The sequence below is a fragment of the Crocodylus siamensis genome, chromosome 9, assembly GCF_052110815.1.
Source record: "Crocodylus siamensis isolate JL-2025a chromosome 9, ASM5211081v1, whole genome shotgun sequence".
NCBI lineage: Eukaryota > Metazoa > Chordata > Crocodylia > Crocodylidae > Crocodylus > Crocodylus siamensis.
The window spans coordinates 1,802,480-1,825,353 of record NC_143403.1 but is presented as its reverse complement, the minus strand read 5'-3'; the positions used below and the strand labels follow the sequence as shown (position 1 = coordinate 1,825,353).

Here is a 22,874-nt window from a genome sequence, read left to right as displayed (position 1 = left end):
TAGCATTCCAAAAACAAAAAGGAAATCAGTTTTGTGAAGGAATTCTTGAAACAAAATGGTTGGGCTTTTTCCAGGTGAAATATAGCCATTAAAATGTCAAAACATGACTTTTTCTTAATCTCTCCCCCCATTTGGTTGGTTGAAACTGTTCACTATATTCAACCCTGTTTCACCCATAGTTTCAATTCCTCTGAAACTCATTTTATTTGCAGTGAATTTACTGCACATTACAAAAAGAAATGTGTGCAGCTCTAATAGTTAGTAGAGGGATGAATGGTCTTGTGTGTGTTTGTGAGACAGAAAGGAAGGGAAAGAGGTCATGTTGCTGTCAGTGGTCCCTGCATAAAATAAGGAACCTGTTATTCCTGCTAGGTGAGGGAGATTTCATTACCTGGTGTATTACCGTCCTTTATTTGGGTCTTGGAGGTTTACATGTTCCACGTCCCTGTAATGGAGTCCACTGCTTGGTTACAATGACCTTTGGACATGGAAGTGGCTGCTCCTTCCCTTGTCATGTTTGCAGGTGGATGCCCTGGGTGCAAGAAGTAACATGAAAGTGAGTTCACAGGAGCAAGAATGGGAAGCAGGCAGCAAAGACTAAAACAAATATGACTTGTACAGCATTTTCTGTTTTAATGACCTCAGACTTATTAGCAACACAGGTGAGGAAATCTGAACGTGCACCCATTATATGACAACCGTCCATTATCCAATCAACTCGATTTAGTGTGGGTCTCGGGAACAATGTGTGCATACAATCCCTTAAGTACGACTGGGTGGCTGATTAAAAACAACAGCAGACAGAGCATTCTGATATTTGGGAAAAATACTTCTGTCAAGTAGGTAGGAGAGGACTGAGTAGGAGTCAGGATGCCTGGGCTGTCTGTGGTTCTGCTACAGCTGCACTGTTAAGCATATAACTGTTTAGAGGCTCAGCTTCTTCATGTGTGAAATGGCTTTGCTATGCTGTTCCCATATCCTGGGGGGCATGATTATCTCATAGCCATGAATATGTTCCTTATACAGTGCTATAGGTGCCACGTGTTATTGAAGAGCAGCACTTGCATGAATATAGCAGTCAATGGCCTTTTCCTCATCTCTTTTTTTTTGCTTCTGCTACTGGATTAGATTCCCCCTCCCTGCCTCCCGTAGACATACAGAAATAGCAAAACTGTGGAGGAAGTATACAGTAATGCCATTTGCTGTTTTTTCTTTGGGGTAGAAGCATTGCAAAGCTGAAACCTTTGGTAGATATGCTAAATTTAACCATGGTGCTATTTTTCTGCCTCCCCGCCTCCTCTTCCCCAAAAGGCGAGCCTAATTTAGCTGCAGTGCTGGGCAGTCGCTCTGTGGAACTCCTTAATAACCCAGCAGCATGGGAGACGGAGAATGGGAGAGCAGTTCAGTTTCTAGAAAAGGGCCAGAGAGGAAGGAAAGTAATTGGGGCCGGCGGGCGGGGGATAGCCCAACAGCTTGCAGTTCCAATAATGATCTTGATCCAAAGCTTTCTTTGGGGGAGATGATGGTCAGGTGGGATTTAATAGCTCCCTGAGTTGCCCACAAGATGCCTCAGGCCTTGATCATTAGTGCTCATGTCTTGTATAATCCCACGGATGAATCAAATCCGTGGTTAAGCCTATAGCCATCCTTCTCTTTTGTCAGTCTCAAAATATTGCAAAGTAGGTTTTCATGCAGAACAGATCCCTGAACTGTGGACCTTTCTCCTGCTTTATTCTGGTTTCTTCCTGTCATGTATAAAAATAGGCAGACGCCCTCCAAAAGACTGTGTTGATGACGTACCTGAGCCATCCTTATTCAGCATTCAGTCCCTTGCAGGGGAGCGGGCAGGTATCTGCATGCTCACTCCAGCATGCATTCATCAAAAACCACAGGCTGCGTTCCATGCCGGCAGCCAGCCTATGTCCATGGGTTAGTAGTCCTCGCTGGGAGTTGAAGTTTTCCCCCTGGCAATGGACAGCTCCTAACTGTAAAGTCTTTGTTTCACTTGACCTGACTCTTCTTTGAAGGAACCTCTTAGGATCATGGGAAAGTGGGGCTGGGAGGGAACTTACAAGGTCATCTGGTCCAGCCCCCTGCTCAGAGCATCCCTGACTAGCTGCACCTGAACATTTCCAGGGGCAGCCTGTTCCGGAGCTCCATCACCCTGAAACGCAAAGTCCCTCCTAATCTCCAATTTAAATGTCCTCTGGGGGAGCTTGAGACTGTTGCTCTTAGTCCTATTCCCTATGGCCACAGAGAAAAAAGCCTATATCCATCCTCCCTGCAATGGTCTTTCTTGGCCCGTCTGGTCTCTCCAGACTGGCATTTCCAGAAGTACCTTCGCGTCTGCCACAGGTGAAGGGATCCCCTGACTGCCCAGGCCTGTGCCCTGCTGTCTCAGGCAGGCATGTCACATGAGATCTTCCAGAAGTGGTTCAAGCTCCACCTTGAGCAGTGGGTTTTGTCCTCACTGCTCTCACTAAAGACTGTTTCAACCCATTGCCCACTTATGGTTTGAAAGCTTTTTTCCAACCCCGGCCAGTCTATACCCATTTGTTCCTATGCCACCTTGTCCCTTCACTTCTTCCCCCTTTGTGCTTACCCCCTGACTGGAGTTTTATCCCCCTTGGCCTGTGTTGTACCACATAGAAGAAGCCATGCCCATTCAGCCTCCTCTGAGAGAGGCTCTCCATTCCCATCCAAGCATAGCAATCCTCTGCACCCATTCCAGTGTGAGTCCATCCTCCGTGAATGCAGGAGCTGTATGCAGTATTCCAGACAGTCTCTCCGGTACCATGCACAATGGTAGGAATATGTCTGCCTCCACTGAAAGGAAATTTCCTGCCAAATCCCAGGATCACCTTTGGCTATTTCACAGTAACATCACTTGGGGAGCTCAAAATCCACAGGAGTCATTCTCCTCCTCAGGCATTTCCAGATGAAGAGCTCCTTCCCAGAGGCATCGGGTGCTGGCTACAGCCAAGGCTAGGGACTTGGACCGGGATGTGCCAGTGCTCCTGCTGGGAACAGAGACAAAGGTTCCTGGCTAGAGGGTCTTCCCCTCCACTCTGGGTCAGCCTGATGCCACATTTGACATCAGGAGGGATTTGTACCCCCGGTCAGTTTGGTATGGGCTGGCGGTGTGGCCCTCTACCTGAGATCACCGGAGCATGTACTGACAATATTTTATGGCTGCCATGGTTCCCCTGCTTTACCGGTGGCGGGGTTGGATGTTAGATCTATGCTGGATCAGGGTTAACAGTACTTATGTAGTGTTTAGGTCATGGTTTATATGGCATGGTTTGGATAGGGCTGATCCTGCCTTGGGCAGGGGATTGGGCTGGATGGTCTCTGGAAGCCACTTCCAGCTCAACTTTATGGTTTCATGACTAGGAGGAGAAATTCTCACCATTGGTCCCTAAATGCATGACCTGGTATTTGGTTGCTGTCAATTTTCATCCCTTCCCAGTTCTCACAGCCACCCATTTCTTCTCGTATGCTATCCTGCTCCTTGTCTGTGTTGGTGAGTTCATGGCCTACCTGAGTTCTTTTAATCTCTTGGTTCTTCCCTGCTCCTCTTTACAGTCCAAGAGCCTCTTATCCATTGATTTATGCATAAAACACTGATTTTCATCTACCTGTGGATTAATACCAGGCCTGGATAGTCTCTCCCAAACATCTCCCCCCATTGCTTGCTTTATAGCTCTTCTTGTCACTCATATCAGTCTCTTTCTGAAGATCAGTAGCCCTGGGACTTGGATGGGATCTATCCCTCAAGAAAGGCCTCCCAATACTCAAATGTTTCAGCATCCTCCTCCTTGCATCAAGCCTTGGGCCACCTGTTGCTCTTCATTGTCCTTCACTTTCTTGCTCAAGGGGCTGGGAGGACTCCACTGCAATTCCCAAGCCTCCTCGGTGAGCCCTTTCCCAAGCTGGCAGGTCTTCTTTGTCTGTAGCATGGTGGTTTGGGAGCTGTGTGTTTTACACAGGACAAAGGCCTTGCAGCAGGTGACCCAGTGAACTGCAGAGCCGTAGGATGTACATTAGCCTGGAGTGGGGACCCAACAGAAGCTATTTGTGCATGAAGTACTGCCTGCTGCTCCTGGAAGTGAAGATGCCAGGGCAAGGGGAGTGGCTGCAGAAGTTGGTGGAGTGCAGATGGGGATGTGAGGCCATGACAGAGGACAGGAGAGAGGAGCCTGCTTGGGCAGCTCAAGATTTGCAGACACCCACAGCATAAGCATGCTGGGGGTATCATGCAGTCAGCAATGCCTGTTCAGCACAGTCAGGAGAGGTGAGCTCTAGGCCTTTCCTGGCAAAGATTGTTCTTGCCCTGATGGCCTGGCTTCAATTCTCCTACCCTCTTTTCTTGGTGTTGGGATCAAGGATTGGACCCTCTAAGATGTCTGCTACTCACAAGGGCAGTGCCTGGAGGGTCTCTACCACAAAGGAAGGTGAAATAGGAAATCTGAATCCTTGCATGTATCTAACACTCCACTGCTGAGCCAGCTGGGCCCAGGACTGTGTCTAGTCTCCCGGGAGCAGCAGAGGGGAGCATTGGCTTTGTCCAGGATGGAGAGGTCCCAGGGCAAGTCTAAGCACTGCATCAAGTGCTGGTACTGCTGCTTCGGGCATTGGCCCTTCCTCCAGCAAGCCAGGCCTGGGTGAGTACCTCCAGGCGGTGGCAGACTGTGGCGTGGGTGACGCAGGAGGCAGCAAGCCACGCTTCCTACTCCACGTGAACCCGAGCGCCCGTGTAGGTGTGTCGAGAGCGGTGGACGTGCACATCGGGGGGTTGTCCGTCAGCGGAGAAGGGGGAGAGGGGCTGTGCCCTCCTGTGCTCGCTGAAGCACCCACGGTGCTGGCAGGGACGTTAACCCGGGAGTCCCTGGCAGCCCCTAATGTGGGCTCTGTATCCTGCCCTCTCGCTCCTGCGGTCTCCAGCTGGGTCTGAGCTGCCTGAGCCGAGGTGCGGGGCCCAGGTGGTAGTGTGCTGTGTGGTCTGGAGGGTACAGCCAGTCCCAGGGCGCTTCGGGGGGATTAGCTGGGCTGAGCTGGGCCCATCCTGTGCTCCTACTGCATTTGCCAGGGCCTCCCAGCCTAGAGAAGAAGCGGGCAGGGTGGGAGCAGGTGTCCAGGAGGCCTCGGAGCATGCCGAGGGCCTGGCCCAGGGCACCTGCTCCCTGCCCCGGCAGCAGAGCAGGGGGTGGCGTGCGGGTGGCAGTGCCGGGGGCGCACGCAGGGCCCTCGGGCTTGGCCCGCGCCGCCGGGACGGTGCCCGTCGCGTCTCGCCCCGGACCCGCCGCCTTTGCCCAGGGCCCCGGCGCCCGGCTGGCAGGCAGCGGAGGAAGGCGAGCCGCTCCCCACCCTCCCCCGGGGGCTCCACCGGCCGCTTCCTTGTTTGCACGCTGGGCTGGAGGGCTGGGCTGGAGGGATGACAAAGCAGAGGCAGCCGGGCTCGGCCCTCCTCCTCCTCCTCCTCCTCCTCCTCCTCCTCCTCCTCCTCCCGCTCCCGTGCCCGGCCCGGCTCGGCGCGGCTGTTATGGAAACCAGCCCGGCTTGGCGGCGCCGATGATGGAGCAGCCATGGCCACGGCCACGGCCGGCGGCAGCGAGGGGCGGGCGGGGGGCGCGGACCCCCGGGCGCTGTCCCTGGACGAGGTGCTGAAGTCCTACGAGCAGCCCATCAACGAGGAGCAGGCGTGGGCCGTGTGCTACCAGTGCTGCCGGGGGCTGCGGGGCCCCGGCCCCGGCCCGCGGGCCCCGGCCGCCCGCATCCGGGGCACGGCCGACATCCTGCTGCACAAGGACGGCGGCGTCACGGTGCCCGGCGCGGGCGCCGCCGGTGAGTGCGGCCCGGGGCCCAGCAGCGCGCGGCTCCCTCGACCCGGGCCGCGGAGGGGCGCGGGGCACGGAGAGAGGCTGCTCGGGAAGCTGCAGCGGAGACCTAGCCCGGTCCCAGTCACCACGACGTAATCGCTGCCCTGAGTGACTTCTCGTGGAGCCGCGGGTGTCCAGCGGGACGCGCAGCGTGGCGGAGCGAGGCGGGGCTGGACCCGGTGCCAGTGCCTGCTGGTTGCGGCTGGGGTTTGCTTCGAGCAGAGGGAGCAGCCTGGCCGCAGGAGCCCTGCAGTGCTGGGCTGCTGAGAGCCCGGGGGGGCATTTGCTAGGCACATCGGCCATCTGAGCCCACGCCTCGGGGGCAAGCCGTCTTGGCACATTACAAACAGTGGGGCAACACTTGAAGCCGGGAGCTGCTGGCCTCCCCTGCCTGGAGACCCTGGCAGGCGATGCTCTGCCCTGATGCAGGCAGCTTCTCCCCGGATCGGGTTGCCTGCCTGCCTCATTATAAGCGAGCCAGATGGGGCTCTTGAGCTCCTGGCAGGTTGCCGGAGAGGCCTCGCTCTTGCGCCGTACAGTTGAATCGAGGGCGAGCGAGCCACAGGGCACTGAGCGTCTGCACCCAGCTCTGCGGCTGCAGCGCGGAGTGGGGTCGCGCGTGGCACCTGCCACCGTTCTCAGCAGGGCGAGGAAAGTGCTGGAGAAAGGGAAATCTCTCGAGTCTCCGTGGTCACGGTCAGATCCGTGCGGACTGGCGGGGGTTACCTTCCTCCGCAGTGGGCTGTGTGACTCCCTACCTGGGATCTCTCAAGCATACATTAACCTTTTATAGAAGCAGGACGTTGGCTGTCGCGGTCCCCCTGCTTTCGCTGTGGCAGGTTTGGGAGTTTTGGCTTGTGTTGTTCAGGGGTGATGGTTGCTTTGCAAAGGTTTTAGATTATGGATGCGTCTTGGAGGGTTTGGGCAGGGCTGATCCTGCCTCAGGCAGGGGGTTGGACTAGACGTGCCCTCTGGAGGTCCCTTGCAGCCCTACTTCTCTAGGATTTCTGTGACGTCCTTTGAGTTGAGCTTTGACCTCCATGTCATGGTGATTGGACCAGGAAACCTGTTGCATCTTTTATTTCAAACTACCCGTTTGTCCCTGCAGTTCCTGGCTGGTCCCTCAGCTCCCGGGGGCACCAGTGCTCAGGCCAGGGAAGACATTAATGAGTCCTGGTACTTTGCAACCATGCTCCCAGCATGGGGGGCTTCCCTGGAGTATTGCGCTGATGCATGGCAAGTATGTGGTCAGGTGTCCAGGTGGAAATCTGAAGAGATGCTTCAACCTGCTGCTGCCGGGAGCGTGCATTCAGCCATGGGAACGGTGTGCATGACTTCCATGCATGCAACTGCAAAAGTCTAGTCCTGGAGCTTTTAGGGCAAGCCTCCATGGTGTTATGGCCTTTTGACTCTTTTTTTACCATTATCTTCAAGTCTGTGTGAAAATGCAATTGAGTGCATGGCTCATTGCTGAAAAGCAAAGCTTGTCACTCAGCCGGGGCAGCGGGGAGAGCAAAGATCCTAGAGGTCCAGAGGCATCTGGCGCTCCACCTCCACATTCCCAGCACCGTGATAGCAAACAGCCCCACCCAGCCTGCCACATGTGGGACCGTGCCTGCTCCACGCGTGCCGTGGGAGGCGTTAGCCGGGTGATCCAGCAGCACTCACTTGAGCAATTCCAATTATCTGTGCCACTTGTAAGCTCTTTCCTCCCCTGACACTGATGAGGATAAATAGCCCGAGAATGCAGCCTGCACGTGCTCCCCACGTCAACAGCAATAAGAATGCGCATTCGTACAAATGTTATTGCCAGGCATTGCCGGGCCCTGACTCAGTGGAGAGCCCGGACGCATCCGAGCTCTCATTCCTGCGCTGGGAGGCAAGGCAGCTAGGCTGTTTCTGCAATAACATTGACTGCAAATGCCTCTCTCAGCCTCCGAGAACTGGTGGGTCCTGTTCTGGGAGATGCGCTGTGGAGATGACCTCGGACACAAAAGGAAGTGACTTTTCAACACAGTGCTGCACTGAAAACACAGAGTGATCTGGCTTTGGGCTTTGTTCTTCAGACCATTATATCTTGGCAGCAGGTTTTGCCCACAGGCAGTGCTGGTGCCTCCCGTGGGAAGGAGGCCAAGAATTGCATAATGGTAATGGTCTCCGAAGGAGGGATATGCTGGGCATTTCTGTGTGCTGGTGCCTCCGTACGCAGCGTGCCCTCTATGGCTAGCGGCAGCATAGGAGATGTAGACGCCGCTCCTCTCCCATTGCTGCGTGAGGCAGGCAGGGGCCCACAGGACCAGCCCCCCATCCTGCATCGTGGCTGGCATGCTAACAGCACCCGTAGGTTTGTAATTGCGGTCCTTGCTGCCTGCTCCCCAGCCAGACCTGCTGCTGTTCTCTTGCAAAGAGCCTCTCTGCCTGTTTAGCAATGGAAATGATCTCTTGGGGGTGGGGATTTCAGACAAAACACCAAGAGGATCATTTGGGAGCAGTGGCTGGGAAAGGAGCGCTCTTGTTTCAGCGCAGCATGCCTGGCAGCAGTTTGGTTAGGAGGGCGTCCCTCGGGCTAAGCCTAGTCCTGGGTTCCTGCCAGGGAGGAGTGAGTGCTTGGGGATCCTGGGTACGTAGGGTGCAGCCTGCGTCCTTGAGCAGAAATGAGCAATATGCAGCATAAGAGCCCAGGTGCCATCGCTGTAGCATTGGTGCAGGGAGCAGGAGGATGAGATGGGAGAGGGAGGGGTATGGACAGGGGGTACCTAGGCCGCGTGGCCTTTGGGGACCCTTTCCCCAGCAGCCTGTGGGCAGGGCTGGGCCCCAACAGAGCTGTTCCTTGCTGAGCTGCTGCTTGTGTGGATGTAGCCAAGCCCCTGCTGTGATTTGGTTTGGACAGGGCTGATCCTGCCTGAGGCAGGGGGTTGGACTAAATGACCTCTGGAGCTCCCTTCTAGCCCCACTTCTTTGATTCCTATGATCCGACCTGTGCCAGGAGCTAGGGCATCCTGGACTGTCTGGGGGTGCAGCCTGGGCCTGTCGCCGCGCAGCGTTGAGGGACAAGATGTGGGGAGCCCCGAGGCTCCACGCCCCCAGGCTGCTGGGACCCTCCTAGACAGCCCGCAGGTGGCTGGGGACTCTGTGAGCTTGGGGCACTGCTCCCTCCTCCTGGCACTAAACTCCACCAAGTCCTTGCTCTGTCACCGCCTGTCCTACCTAATCTAAACCCCACTTCCTACCAGCCTTCTCAGAGCCTGGGCCAGCTCCTGTCTCAGCCCTGCCTGCCAACCTGCTGAAAGCTGCCGTGAGCCCTTTGTCTGGAGGGCCGCATGTGCTCCATCCATTACCTAAATGGGGAGCTAATGGCTGAGCTCCCAGGTGGACACAGATCCAAGGAAGCAGCTTTGGAGTCACGCTCATTGAAAGGGGCACTGGGAGGGACCTTGGGGTCATTTTGTCTGTCCCCGGGGGCCAAGACAGGACGTTTGCTCAGAGCTCTCATTAGCGCTTCCAGTCTCAGGGCAGAGGGCTTCAGCGTGAAGCCATGTGGGGGTGGGGAGGCTTGTATTCTCATGCACCTGAGCCCCGTTACTCCTGCTTCGCTTTGCGTGTCGGACGCTTTCCCATCGTGGTGCATATATGTGGGGTCTTATTGCATCCCCATCCCAGCTGAGCACCTCCAGCCCCCACACAGTATTTGCTGCTTCACCCATGAAGCCAGGGGTAAAACCCAGGCCTCCCACCCTGCCTCTACCATGCAGAAGCTCCTGCAGCATATGCTAGCCCTGCTCTCTGGTGTACCACCCTACGTGCAACCTCTGCTAGCCTGGGCATGTTAGCATGACCAGCGTAGCCCTGCTGCCTGCCATGGCTGTATCGAGGAAGGCTTTGTAAGGCTCTATGTCCAATTCCCAATAAATGCCCTCAATATACCACACCTGCTGCATGCCATGGGGGCTGGGGGGAGCTTGTCTGGCCTGGGAGGAGCCCACGGTCAGGCCTCAGATCAGGAACTTGGGTGAGCTTGTCTGGGTGACTTGTCCTCTGCCAGTCTGAGCTGCTTGTTGTTCCCTTGGTTTGTCCCACTGCCTTGCAAGAGCTTGTAGTGAGTGATCCCCACTCCCTCCCATCCCCAGCCTTCAGGAAAGGCTCCTTGTCACCCACACTTGGTTCTCCGGGGCTTCAGCCACTTCATACCTAGCATCCGGTGTGGGAGCAAACTTCGAACAGGAAGGCAGAACTCCCCCTCTGCAAAGCCCTTTGTGAAGAGTAGCGAAGCCAGGACTGCGGTTGTTTGCACCGGGTAGGAGCTGGATGCGTCAGTCTGGAGCTTGCGGCATCCCCTACAGATGGTATCTTGCCTCTCTTCCCATCTGCTCTGTGGTGCAATTAGTCCCCTGGAGAGTGGGGCTTGGAGCCAGCAGCCAGGAGGATGAAGCAGCAGGGCTGGGGGAGTCCTTCCACCTCCTCGCTCCTCACTTTTCCTGGCAGTGGGATGGGAATATTCAGTGGAGTACCAGGGGCATGTGGGGGACACTATGGAGTAGATGGATATCCCCCATTTTCTGCTGTCACTGCAGCTCCCTGACCTTGACTTTTCAGAGAACAGCCTTCCCCTCTGATGGTACTGGGAGCCGTGTGTGCCCAGGGGCTGGAACGGCAGGCATGAGGGGCCTCAGGTCCAGCTCCCAAAATAAAGGACCACCCCCAAGGCCTTTGGAGATCCCTGTTGCTGTGACGTTATCATGGAGAGAATCCATCCGGGATTTGCGGGATGAGTCAGGCATGGTGTGAGGGGAGCCTCTTGCACCTTCCTAGGTCAGCACGTGCTAATCAGCAGGGAGTGGGGCAGGAGGTACGAGCACTCAGGTCGGGCCCTGGGCTTTGTCGTTGCATTGTGCCCTTCGGAGGTCCGCGGAGCAGGGAGTGCTGGCTTTGGCAGCCTGCTTTGCCCTGCTCCTGTGTGGTTTATAGCGTAGCGTGCACCCACCCAGAAGGCAAAGGCGCCACCTGCCCCGTCCCCAAAATGGGAACGTCAGCAATGCCAACCAGCACAGAGGGTGGCCGCAGGAAGGCCAGAATCACTGGGGCTTGTGTCTGGCTGTTCCTTGACCCACAAGTGTCAGAGCAGCCAGGTGAGCTGCAGCCAAGAGCACATCCCAGCATCTGTCTCCTCCTGTCCAGCCCTCACATTCGGGCTCTTCCATGGTTTGGAGAGGTGGAAGTCAAAGCCACCGACTAGAAGCACCCAGAACCTGAGCACTCATAGCTACGCAGCACTTTGTACGGCTCCCGCGGGCTGCGGCTGAGCGCTTGGCATTGTCTGGCCTTGTGTCAGGCACCTGGAAGCACAGCGTGTGCAGAGGGCACCGGAGGAGTCTGGTTTATCCAGCACCGCGCGGGAGCTCAGAGGCAGGGGCAGAGTCCACTTCCCCAGCTCAGGGCTCAGCTGCCTTCAGCAGGAAAACATCCTCCTCTTCCTGCCGTTTCCAGAGGCATTCGTGGCACACCTTCCCGCCTCTGCAGCTAATGAACCTGAGGACAGCACGTTCCCTCCCTCCTGTTGCCCAGAGGAAGCCCGTCCTGGCACTGAAAGAAACCAGGGTCCTAGGGAAGGGTAGTATGGGGGTCTCGTATTGCACCAGGGCATCAGGTCAGATCAAGGAGGCCTGGACAGCCTCTATCCCGGCATGCCCTTGTGAGGGTGGGCTTGACTCTGCAGCCTGTATATTGTCCCTTTAATTCAGCTTATTTGCAATGCAGGCTCCCAGACTCCGCTCCAGTACCCAGTCACTCCCCAGCCTGGAGCCTGAGAGTAGCCACTGGGGACAAAGTCCAGTCTGCCCTCGTGGCCGTGCTGGAGGGAGCAGGCCTTCTAGCTCTGTGGGGACTGGGGAGGCCTTTACAGCTGGGTCTGTAGCTGACTCTTGTCCAGTGGGGACAGATCCAGCTTTCAGACTAGCAAGTCACTACCAAGCACGTATGAGTACTGGCTTTCTGGGGCGCTGAGAGCTTGGCCAGGGCTGGATGGATGCTTCCTGGGAAGCCAAAGGCCCCAGAGACACCTCTGAGCTCAGGGAAGAACCAGCACAGGCCAGCCCCGCTCCCATCTCTCGTCTGGTCCCCCTGGGAACGGGGCTTCACGCTGTGCAGTGGTGCCCAGAGCCTCCGGCCGCTGCCTGGTTGCTGGGTTTGGGTGCACGCGGCTCTCGGGCAGGCCCGGGCAGGGCAGGGAGGCAGCACGGAGGGGGACAATGTGCCAGGCCCTGTGCAAACACAGATGTGGCACTTTGTCGTGAGCCTCCGCCGGATGGCAGTGACTGCAGGTGGATGCACCGACTCCGTCACTAAAGCAAGCGTGCTGGCTTTGAGACTCCAAGTGAACTGCCGTGGGGAGAAGGGGCACTCACTCTGTCTGCTTCTTCCTTCACAGAGCCCCCCTTGATCCTGCCTCCCTTGACGGAAGCCCAGGTATGTCCCAGACGCTCCAGCTCGGTAAGCGGTGCGATGAACCCGGGGCCTCCGCAGGTGCGGGCACAGACACGCGTGCACCAGCTCATGCGCGCACAGAGACAGGCATCCTTCTTAAGCCTGGGGGCCTGATGCCCATGCTGGTTGCTGGGGAAACGAGGGGTCCACACTGATGCTGTGTCAGCCTCTCCTTGCCAGGTGCTGGAACCTGCTGTAGGCGCTCGGTGTAGCCACCAGCCTGGGTCAGGGGAGAAGGCGGCACACGCAGCATCTCCGCAGGGGAAGAGTCTGCTGCGAGCATTTGTTGTGGCTGCAGGCTGGCTGCGTCTCCGTCCCCCGCCCTGGTCTCTCGGAGTGCCCCACGGCTGTCTGTCCTCACACCGTCACCGTGCTGGGTGGCATCAAGCCATTCGACTGGCCCCGTGTATCCCCCAGTCTTGCCCAGCAGGTCCGGCGGGACCTGGGAGGCTGAGGCCAGTGAGGAATCTGGAGGGACCAGACAGCTTTAAATCAAAACTCTGTTTAAGGAGAAGAGCTGGAACCAAGAGTAATCTAAGCTAGGCAGTGTTAGGGCACACGTCTGTGGCACCGAAGCAGCATGTGGCACTGCTGGGACCCCCGCACCATGCACCAGACAGGGGTGCAGGAGCAGAGGGGGCTGCCGCTCAGGCCCTTTGGTATTCGTGTCAATGCACAGTCACGACCTGCCCGGGAGCAGGGAGACAACGCTGCTTGCGGACCCCTCCGTGCTCCTGGATTTGCTTTGGAGCATGACGGTAAGTACTGTGGTGGGGGAGCTCGAAGGCCTGCAGCCCATCTGCGGGCACTGCCGGGGGGTCCAGTCCCTCTCTTTGCTGCTGCTGGACGGCTCTGAAACCACGTGGTGGTTGTTCCTGCTCCACGGGCGCGTGGAACCGGTGCCTGTGGAAGGGCACGCCTTCCCCGCTGGCCCGGCGCCAGCCACCGCTGCCCACGCTCCGCTGCCTCGTGCTGGGCCAGCTCTTTGATCAATGCTTTTGAAATTGGAGGCTGTTTTTCCCCGCCTCTGCCACTGGCTGGAGTCACAGGTTTTCTGCATCAATCAGCTTGCAGCAGCGCTGGCTGAGCCACGCGTATTGGGCCATCGCAGCCAGGCAGAGCCACGGGAGCTAGGGCAATCTCGCTGCTCCCTGCCCCTGGGCTGGGCTGTCACGTGGAGGAGGCACCTGCCAGCGCAGTGCCTCGCCCTGGGATAACAGGAGGCCGTATGTGGGCTGGCACTAGGGTGGAGGCGACTCCTCTACCTTCCCCTGTGGCTCCCCCATGGCTTTGTGGGGCACATTGGTTGGCGGCTCCCATCTTTCGAACTTCCCCAGCACTGGGCGAGCTGTGCACTGGGCGTCCGACACGGGCAGCTGCTTTCCAGGAACCTGCCTGAAGCACTTGCTCCCCCACCCCTTGCAGGCCCTTCCTTTGGGAGGGCCCTGCCCCAGACCTGCCTTCCTTCCCCCTCCAAGCTCTGGCTCCAATCTGAGGCAGCTGGCCCCTGACCAGCCCTGCTGCTCTCGTCCTGGCCGCCCAGCCCAGCACTGCCTCATCGATGCGGGGAGCTGCAGCTGCAGCGGGCCCATGCTCCTGGGCCCTGACCTAGGTGCATGGGCATCAGTCCAGCCTTTCTACTGCTTTCTGTGAGCCTTGGATCAGCCCCCTGGCCTTATCGGCACCTGGAGCAGGCTGCCGGCTGAGATAAGCTACCAGCTCCAGGGCCCTTGTTGCTGCAGTTCACTTTGTTTTGAGATTTCACCAGGTCCTGAGTTCAGCCCAGGTTCCTGGCTTTCCCTCTGCCCTGGCCACCTCCTGCGGGGTCTGGGGAGCGAATGCCACTGAGCACCGCTGTGCAGACGCTGGGCTGCTTGTTTCCATCCATCCCCTGGGCAGCTCTGGTTTCCCTCGCTCTCGCTGTAATGGAGTGGCAGTAAACAGAGGCGGTCTGTGAGACAGCTGGGGACCAGCCAGCCAGCCCCAGGGCCTGAGCGGTGCCTCCCGCCTCTGTGGCCAGAGCAGGGGCTGGAGCTGCCCAGGGCACAGGGCTCGGAGTGTGGTGGAGCCCCTTAGACAAGCTCAGCACGAGCTTGCACCATGCTGGGACAGGGGCCTTCACTGCCAACGTCCCTGCTAGGAACAAACCAGGCCCGTGAGGCTCTCTTGGGCGTGCGGGCAGGAGGGGTCTCCGCCGAACCAGGGTAGCAGACCCTGAGGTGGAGCTGAGGTCAGGAAAGCAGAGCAGCCCCCAGGCTCCGTGCATGGCCAGGCATCACGTGCAGGGCAGGGGGAGAGGGAAGCAGTGCAGCATCGCCTGATCCCCGGCTCGTGCTGCCCATGCAAAGGGCTGGAGATTGCAACGGGGTCTGGCCCAGCCTCCCACCCCGCTAGCCGCAGCGGGGGGTGCCCCAGCCCCCAGCTCACCCCGTGCTGCCCTCCCCTTGCAGATGGTGCAGTCGCTGGGGTTCGCCATCTACCGGGCGCTGGACTGGGGGCTGGACGAGAGCGAGGAGCGGGAGCTGAGTCCCCAGCTGGAGCAGCTCATCGACCTCATGACCAACAGCGACTCGGAGGACAGCGGCTGCGGCACGGCGGATGAGGGCTATGGGGGCCAGGAGGAGGAGGAGGAGGCGGCGGAGGGCCCCCCGCGGGCTGTGCGCACCTTCGGGCAGGCCATGCGGGTGTGCGCGGCCCGCCTGACGCATCCCCACGAGGCGCAGGCCCACTACCAGGCCGTGTGTCGGGCTCTCTTCGTGGAGACGGTGGAGCTGAAGGCCTTCCTCGCCAAGATCCGTGACGCCAAGGAGGTGAGCGTGCGCCCGCCGTGGGCCCTGCCAGCGGCCAGGGGCAGCGTGGGGAGCGGGACTGCACTCGCGGGGGGCTGCGTATCCCCGGGGCAGCGAGCACAACACTGGGTCCTGGCTGGAGCGTGCCCGCCAAGGGCCCCATCCCTGCGGCGCCCAGCAGCACTGCAGCCATGCCAAGGGTCTCGCCAGCCCTGGGGGAGCACGGGCAGGGGGCTGGATTTCCCACCCCAGCCTCGTCTGTCTGGGTCGAGGAGTGGAGCGCCCAGCCGGCCCGCGCCAACAGGCTGTGGCTGTCCCAGCCCCGAGGGGTCCCTGACTCCCCCTCCCGCCCCTGCCTGGTGGGGTCTGTGCCTCCTCCGGCCCCCCAGGCTCCCACCTGGGCGGTGCGCTTGCCCTCTGGTGTCGAGAGGGGGAAGCACGGTGCAAGCCACCCAGGGGAGCTGGAGCTCGGCCCTGGCAAGCTCCCGATCTCCGGGGAGAGCCAGCGGGGTCACGGCTTGTAGGGCTGCAGCAGGACGCGCCTCGGCCACGATCCAGGAGCTCCACCTGCCACGTGCATGGGGACACGGGGGCAGGAGCTCTACCTGGGACAGAGGCTGAGCCAGGCTGGGCATCTTCCCTGAGGGTGCGGGGATGGGGCTACCCCGGAGTCAGCCCCCAGCTGTGGAGTCATCGGGGCCTCTCGTAGAGCAGTGGGGCTGGAAGGGACCGGCAGCACCGGGCATCACACCCGAACCTGCCGCGGGGAAAGCCGGGGGTGTTGGCAGCCAGCGTCCTGCAACAGTAAAAGGTTAGGGCCAGGGTGCCCGGGCTCTGGGCTGCCAATACGGCACGTGGGCAAGTCTGGGTCAGGTCACCTGAGGCGCTTTGCTGCATCATTGAACTCATTATCAGCCCGGGGGAAATGCATCCCCCCACCCCGGGCATCCACATGGAGACCAGGGACCATAGCCGGGCCTGCAGCTGAGCAGTGCTGAGCTGGGCTCTGGGGAGGCCGTGCAGGGGCAGCGGGGCCTGGTGCTTTGTTGGGCTGAGCAGAGGGGAGGCTGCCAAGGGGCTGTGTGTAGGGAAGGGCACCCCCATGGAGAGGGGCACTTGCTCTGCAGCACCCCTCCGACATGTCTGCACCCGCACCGGGCAGGTTGGGCCCCTGCTTTCAAACCCTCCTGGAAAGCTAAGCAGTCGAAGCACCGGAGCTCCCCCAGGGCACTGAGGCTCGCGCTGTCCCCAGTCATTTCGGCTGCTACCCCCAGCACCGAGGGCCTGGCCCAGTGGGCGGGGGCCTGCAGCTCTGTCCCCCCATCAAGGTGCTACCTGCAAGGATCCTGGAGGCAGAGCAGTGCCCGGGATGGGGTCCGGGTCTCCCTCTGTGGTACTTAAACCGCCCGCAGAGACCAGCTAGCGCTGAGGCTCCCCTCTGCTCCCCGGGAGGGCGCGGGGCTGCCGGGCTGGGCGCAGGGCGTGGGTCACGTGGCGCTCCCGTCCTGCTGCAGATGCTGAAGAAGCTGAAGGATGACGAGGGGCCGGAGGAGAAGTCAGCTGCTGACCTGGACAACCTGCGCAACACGGACTGGGTGAGGGGTGCAGCAGGGCCCCGAGCACCGTTCCCCCGTGGGGGCAGTGGGGAATGGGGGGAGCCCCCACCCTGGGGTTACAGCCTTGGGACCCCCACAAATAGCCTGCAGGGAAGGGCGGGGGCCAGAGGGAAGCTGCAGGCACCAGGGACCTGTGGCTTGCTCAGCCCGTGTGGATCGGTGCTGGCCCCGTCCTGGGCTTTGCCCAGCCAGCTGCACACAGCCTCGGTGCCTGCCCCCACGCTGGGCCGCCCATGCAGCCCAGTAACAGGTCGCGTCCGCTCCAGGCCCGGCTCTGGGTGCAGCTGATGCGGGAGCTGCGCCACGGCGTGAAGCTGAAGAAGGTGCAGGAGAAGCAGTTCAACCCGCTGCCCACCGAGTACCAGCTGACGCCCTTCGAGATGCTCATGCAGGACATCCGGGCACGCAACTACAAGCTGCGCAAAGTCATGGTGAGCCTGGGGGGCCTGGGGCAGGGCTGGGCCAATGCAGATGCGCTGTGTCCTTCATCCGGCCACCCTGCACCCCAACCGGCCTGCCTGGGGGGTGGGCAGACCTACCTGGGTGTACCCCACGCAGCCGGCCCTGCGCTGGACACATTGAAGGTGTCTCCGTGGGTAATGGGGCTCCCTGCCTGTGCCTGGGTCCCCCTGTCCTGTCCCTCTGCGGCCTCCCACGCCATCCCAGCAGGCCTGTGGTCACTCCCTTGTCCCTCCTCCCTCTCTCCCATGTATGTCCAGGTGGACGGCGACATCCCCCCGCGGGTGAAGAAGGATGCACATGAGCTCATCTTGGATTTCATTCGGTCCCGGCCGCCGCTGAAGCAGGTAAAGCACGTCTGAGCCCTGGCTCCGGCTGGGCCCGACTGCCTGCGGGAGATCCCAGCAAGGCCCCATCCTGCCCCAGCATAGGAAGAGTCCTGGAGAGCTCTGGGGCGCAGGCTAGGGAGGTCATGAGCCCAGGGTGGGAGCCCCATGCTGCTCCCAGTGCTGCGTGGTTATGACCATACGAGCATCACGTGCGGGGTCCCGGGCTCCAGACTCCGCTGTCCTGAGAGCTGTCTTCCTGAGCTCCCTTCGCCTTGCTCACTGGGGTCTCCACGCGCTGTCAGCGGTGGTGGAGGAGGGGGTGCCGGCTGGCCCCGTCACGCTGAGCGCCTGCCCCCACACCCTAGGCTTCAGAGCGGCGGCTGCGCCCCATGCCCCAAAGGCAGAGGACGCTGCACGAGAAGATCTTGGAGGAGATCAAGCAAAAGCGGAAGCTGCGCCCCGTGGAGACGCGGTACCAGAACCAGAAAGGTAACGGGTTGCTGCCCCTTCCCCCATCCCCACCCCTGGGCAAGCATGGCCCTGAGGACAGCAGCCACATTGCCTTCACCCTGAGCCAGCCTGGGGGGCTCAGACACAAACAGGGACCCATCACAGCCCTGGCCCACCCAATCCCTGCATCCATCCTCCCCCAGCTCCCACGTCATGGGTCCGGCAGCTCCCTGCCCCCGTGGTCCGGTCCCCTTTTCACCCAAGCATGCCCAGTCTTGGCTGAGCTGGCTCCTGGCTGTCGCCACATCCTCCAGAGCCATCCTCCCGGCTGCCCAGCCCTATCTCCCGCCAGCCTGCCCCCGTGCTGGGCCCAGTCAGGGGGTGCAGCCCCCAGCAAGCCAGCCCCATCACCAGGGTGTCTTTGGGGTCCATGGGTCAGGGTGGGGACCATACCCTGAAGGTGCCTCCCATGCATCAGCCCTGTCTGAGCACACCTGAGACCCCCCATGCCCTGCCCTGCCCCGCAGGCTTCGGCTCCCTGCCCTGCATCGTCAACGCCTGCTCCAGCAACGTGAAGTCCAGCTCCTGCCTCAACCTCTCGCTGCCAGACACCGGCCCCGTGCCCCCACCCCGCCCACGCCCGCGGGTCCTGCTCAAGGCTCCCACGCTGGCCGAGATGGAGGAGATGAACAGCTCCGAGGTACAGGAGGCGCTGAGGGGAGTAGGGAGGAGGGCGGGGAGGACCTGGGCATCAGCAGGTCTCTGCCCTTCCCCTCATTCCTGCGGATGTCCCCATTGCAGGAAGAGGAGTCCCCCCGCTCGGAGGCTAGGCCAGAGCCAGGGTCACTGCTCCCACTGACCCGCGACCGCTCCTTCTCGGAGCAGGACCTGGCCCAGTTCCAGAGTGAGGCGGTCACCAGCCAGCCCGGCACCAAGCCCCCCGGCACCCAGGAGTCCGACCCGCGGCCCCGCTCAGGTAGCATGCATGGCATGCGGACCAGCACAGAGACCACCGGCAAGTGCCCCCCTCCTCCCCTCCTCTCCCCTGTCCTGCCCCGCCCAGGGCATCCTGGCTCAGGTTACCATCCTGCTGGGAAGCTGAGGACACGCGAGGCTGCAGATGGGCTCCGGGGTCGCTGCCTGTGGCCTGGACCTTGGGCAGCAGGAGCGCCGCGCAGCTGTTTGCTGGAGGGCAGGGCCAGAGCTCCCCTGCTGCCCTTCTCGAGGGCACTTGCACGCCTGCTCAGCCTGGGGGCTGCTCTGCATCCCCCCCCACCGGCTGCTGTGTCCTGAACCCCCTCCCTTACCCATCCCCGCCAGCCTCGGGCAGTCGGGTCCCTCTCAGTGGGGCTAGGGGTGCCCGGGCCCTGCTCCAAGCCGTGATGGGGTGGGACTGATGCCCGGGTTCTCCTCCAGGCTCCGTCCCGGCCAGTTACCACCAGGCCCCGCGCAACACTGCTCCGCTCGCCCCTGCCCGCGGCTCCCTCAGCTCCGTGGAGGAGAGGTCAGAGGAAGGCCCCGGCTCTACCCCCGGCCCCAGCACCAAGCACCTCTGGCTGGTATGTGCCTGGTTGGCTTGTGTGCGAGCTCAGGAGCCCTGTGCGCTGTCCTGGCACCTGGACGATGCCCAAGGGGGTGCAACCAGGACTGGGGCAGACACGGCTGAAGGGAGGGTTAGCAGGGGAGTGAGCCGGTGGGATCTGGGAGCTGCTCTGAGCCCCTGGCATCTCATCCTGGAAGCCACCGCAGCTGAATGAGCCACCCAGGTAGCTGGCCCGGGGCTGACAGCACGCAAGCCCCGTGGGCTGGTACCCCAAGCCCAGCCCAGCCAGAGCACCCAGTGCTGCCTGGAGGCAGGGGTCCTGTGTTTAAGGCGGGGCAGGAGCCCAGAGCCCCCGGTGCTCCTGCCTGCCTGAAGATGTAGATGCCCGCAGCCTGGGTGGCAGGGAGCAGAGCCACCCCGGGTGGCCACCAGGCAGGGAGCAGAGCCGTGGCCCCACCTGACCCCACTGCCCTCGGCCACAGGAGTTCAGCCACCCCGTGGAGAGCCTGGCGCTGACCGTGGAGGAGATGATCAATGTGCGCAAGGTGCTGGTGAAGGCCGAGATGGAGAAGTTCCTGCAGAGCAAGGAGCTCTACCAGAGCCTGCGCAAGGGCAAGGTGAGGGCAGCCCCGTCGGCCCTCGGGCAGGCCAGGCCCGCAGGAAGCCAAGGGGTGGCAGGGCCAGGCTGACGTGTGCCTTTCACCTCTGCCCCCTCCACCCCGCAGATCTGCTGCTGCTGCCGAGCCAAGTTCCCGCTGTTCTCTTGGCCTGCCAGCTGCCTCTTCTGCAAGAGGTGAGAGGGGACCCGTGCCACCAAGGCCAGGGGGCAAGAGGGGCCGGGGGGCTGCCAGGAAGAAGCGCCGGGGTCCTCACTGACCCTCTCCCTTCTCCTGTGGCTCTTAGGTCCGTCTGCAGCTCCTGCAGCCTGAAGGTAAGAGGTGCTTCTGCTGCTCTGTCCCCGGGGTGCTCTTCCTTGGTGGTGCCCGGGTCTCTCTGGGCACTGCCGTCTTGCCTGGTCACTGTTGGAAGCCCCCAAAGGGGCAGCAGGACATGCCGAAGTCTGGCTGTCTGGGTGGTGGCCGGGGGGCAAGGGGCAGGCAGGGGCTGTGCTGGGTGCTCTGTGATGGGGCCAGGATGGAGAGACAGCAGTACCCATGGGGCAGCCAGGGCAAGGCAGCCTAGCAGGTCTCTGCTGGTGCTGACCTCCGCTCTCGCCCGCTCCCGTCGCAGATCAAGATGCCCTCCAAGAAGCTGGCCCACATCCCTGTCTATGCGCTGGGCTTCGAGAGCGTGCTGGGGACGCTGCCTGTCAAGACGCTGCCGGTCCAGAGGAGAGACGTGTTCCAGTGAGTGCCGCACCCTCGCAGTGGGCCGTGGGGTCAGCAGCCCGCAGCCCCCAGGGCCAAGCCAGCCCTGCAGGCAGGTCACAGCAGGCGAGACAGGCTCTGGGGACGGGGCTGGCTCTCTGGGGAGCTCCCCCCACAATGACCAGGCCCCTTGCAGTCCTCCCACGGGGAGCTGCAAGGGTGCGGTGCTGTGTGCAGAGTGCAGGCAGCTCCCATGGGTGGCAAGTGCCAATCGTGGCAGGAGCAAACCTGTTCCCAGCCTTTCCCCTTGCTCCTGGCCCAGCCTCACACACCCATGGCAGCTCTGCTGCCCCTCCAGCTCTGGCTCTCTTCTCCTGCCCTTTCATCCCCCTCCTGGGCAAAGCACGGAGACAGGGCACCGCAGAACACCAGCTTGCGGGTGCTCCCGGGCTGCGGGTACCCCAGAGCAGGGACGGGGGAGACTACGTCCAGCCTGACGTGAGCTGTGTCTTGCAGCTCCCTGCGGGGAAGGGGCTGGCAGGGTGTGGAGCAGGAGTTTCCCCACATCTACACCCACGGCTCAGTCCTCAAGGATGTGTGCAGCGACTGCACCAGCTTCGTGGCTGACGTCATCAACTCCAGCCGGAAGAGCGTGGACATCCTCAACACCACGCCGCACCGCAGCAGGAAGACCCAGTCACTCTACATCGATCCCAGGCGCTAGCAACGGACTCTGCTGTCCTGTGGCCCCTGCCCTGGGCACCAGCATCTCTGCCAGAGCCAGAGCCAGCCCCCCAGAGACCAAGCTCCTGGTTCTCTGGGCAAGAGCCCCAGGTCCCACCCCTGCAGACAATCCCACCTTCGACGGCTTCCAGCTGCCCCTGCTTCCTACAGACTGCCAGGCACACACCTGCCCCTCAGCAAGGCCTGCTAGCAGCTCTGTGTGTATGTACATATATATATAATATATACAGCCTCTATATTTATATACATGACCGACGGCCAGGGGTGTTCGCTGCCAGGTGCTGTCTGAAGCCGCAGCTTGCCTGGCAGGGACCCGCTGGCTCGGTGTCTCCCACTGCAGGCAAAGCAAACCCAGCTGCTGTCTTTCCCCGCGCTCTGCAGGGCTGGGCGCGATACCCCTGCTTTCTAGAGCAGCCGACCAGGCAGGGAGACCCCCGGGGTGTCTCACACAGCAGCTCAGGGCAGCACGAGGTCCTGTCCTCAGAGCAGGGTGAGGCGGCTGGGCCCTGCCACGAGCTCTGCCCTCGATAGTACCTGGGCTCTCTGCCCTCCCCATCCCTTGTAGCCCCCATGCCTCCCTTCCAGCTCGTGCTGCTAGAAGCAGCGCTGGGTGCCGGAGTGGGGGTCCCCGTGTGTGTCTCTGGATCCCGTGTCTGTGCCAGACAATCAGCTGTGAATATTTATTTGTCCTTATGCTGGAGGTCATGGGGAGGGGCTGTGGGGTGGGGCCATGTCCCATGTCTGTCTGATGCTGCCCTTTCTCTGCCAGAGCTGTCAGGGATTGTGCAGACAGCCCTGCCACTCTCCAGAGTGTCGGGGCAGGTGCGCGGCTGCCGGGCGCTGGGTGGAAACCCTCTACCTTTCACACTTGGGGTGCTGGAGGGTCTAATGCTGCAGGGACACCATTAAGAGGTGCAGGTGTGCCAGCCATGAATGCCCCCAGGTCTGTGGGGGACGGCTCAGACAGACAAAGACCCTGCTGCCCTACGCCACGGCCTCCTGCTTCTGTGCCAACCCGCTCGCTGCTCCCCGCTGATGCACCTGCGAACGACAATGCCTTATCACTGTCCAGGATCACCCGTCCACGGCCCCGTGTGAGCCAGGCCTCCAGCCGTGGGCCTGACCGGGGCCAACAGACCTGGTCGTCGTGTTCTACCCAGCCCGCGCCATAAAGACACCATGTATATTGTAAATAGCCTGCATCGGACCAGCATGGTTGCTCCTTGTACATACAGTTGCTCCCATCCCAATAAATACCTATTTTAGGCTGCACTGGTG

At 60.9% G+C, this 22,874-nt stretch overlaps 1 protein-coding gene across 4 annotated transcripts; it reads left to right on the top strand.

Annotated features, from left to right (window-relative positions):
* Nucleotides 1-5,506: 5,506 nt before the first annotated feature.
* SPIRE2 (spire type actin nucleation factor 2) lies at nt 5,507-22,853 on the top strand. Of its 4 annotated transcripts, none has more exons than XM_090063399.1 (15): nt 5,507-5,844; nt 12,304-12,341; nt 14,810-15,169; nt 16,663-16,743; nt 17,031-17,195; nt 17,484-17,570; nt 17,918-18,041; nt 18,530-18,702; nt 18,804-18,978; nt 19,419-19,561; nt 20,028-20,162; nt 20,271-20,338; nt 20,449-20,476; nt 20,776-20,891; nt 21,369-22,853. In XM_090063399.1, exons 1-15 carry the CDS (start codon nt 5,586-5,588, stop codon nt 21,574-21,576), a joined length of 2,160 nt encoding a protein of 719 aa, XP_089919525.1. In that variant the 5' UTR covers nt 5,507-5,585; the 3' UTR covers nt 21,577-22,853. The 4 variants fall into 4 exon arrangements, with proteins under 4 accessions (XP_089919525.1, XP_089919523.1, XP_089919524.1 ...); XM_090063397.1 differs by having other exon boundaries at nt 18,804-19,017; XM_090063398.1 differs by having other exon boundaries at nt 12,304-12,365.
* Nucleotides 22,854-22,874: the final 21 nt, after the last annotated feature.

What these genes read in the sequence shown, in the direction of transcription:
- SPIRE2 (XM_090063396.1), top strand. Translation starts at nt 5,586, where the DNA reads ATGGCCACGGCCACGGCCGGCGGCAGCGAGGGGCGGGCGGGGGGCGCG. An exon ending in AGAGCCTGCGCAAGGGCAAG is followed by an intron (nt 20,163 to 20,270) that starts GTGAGGGCAGCC and finishes TCCACCCCGCAG; the next exon opens with ATCTGCTGCTGCTGCCGAGC. An exon ending in CAGAGGAGAGACGTGTTCCA is followed by an intron (nt 20,892 to 21,368) that starts GTGAGTGCCGCA and finishes TGTGTCTTGCAG; the next exon opens with CTCCCTGCGGGGAAGGGGCT.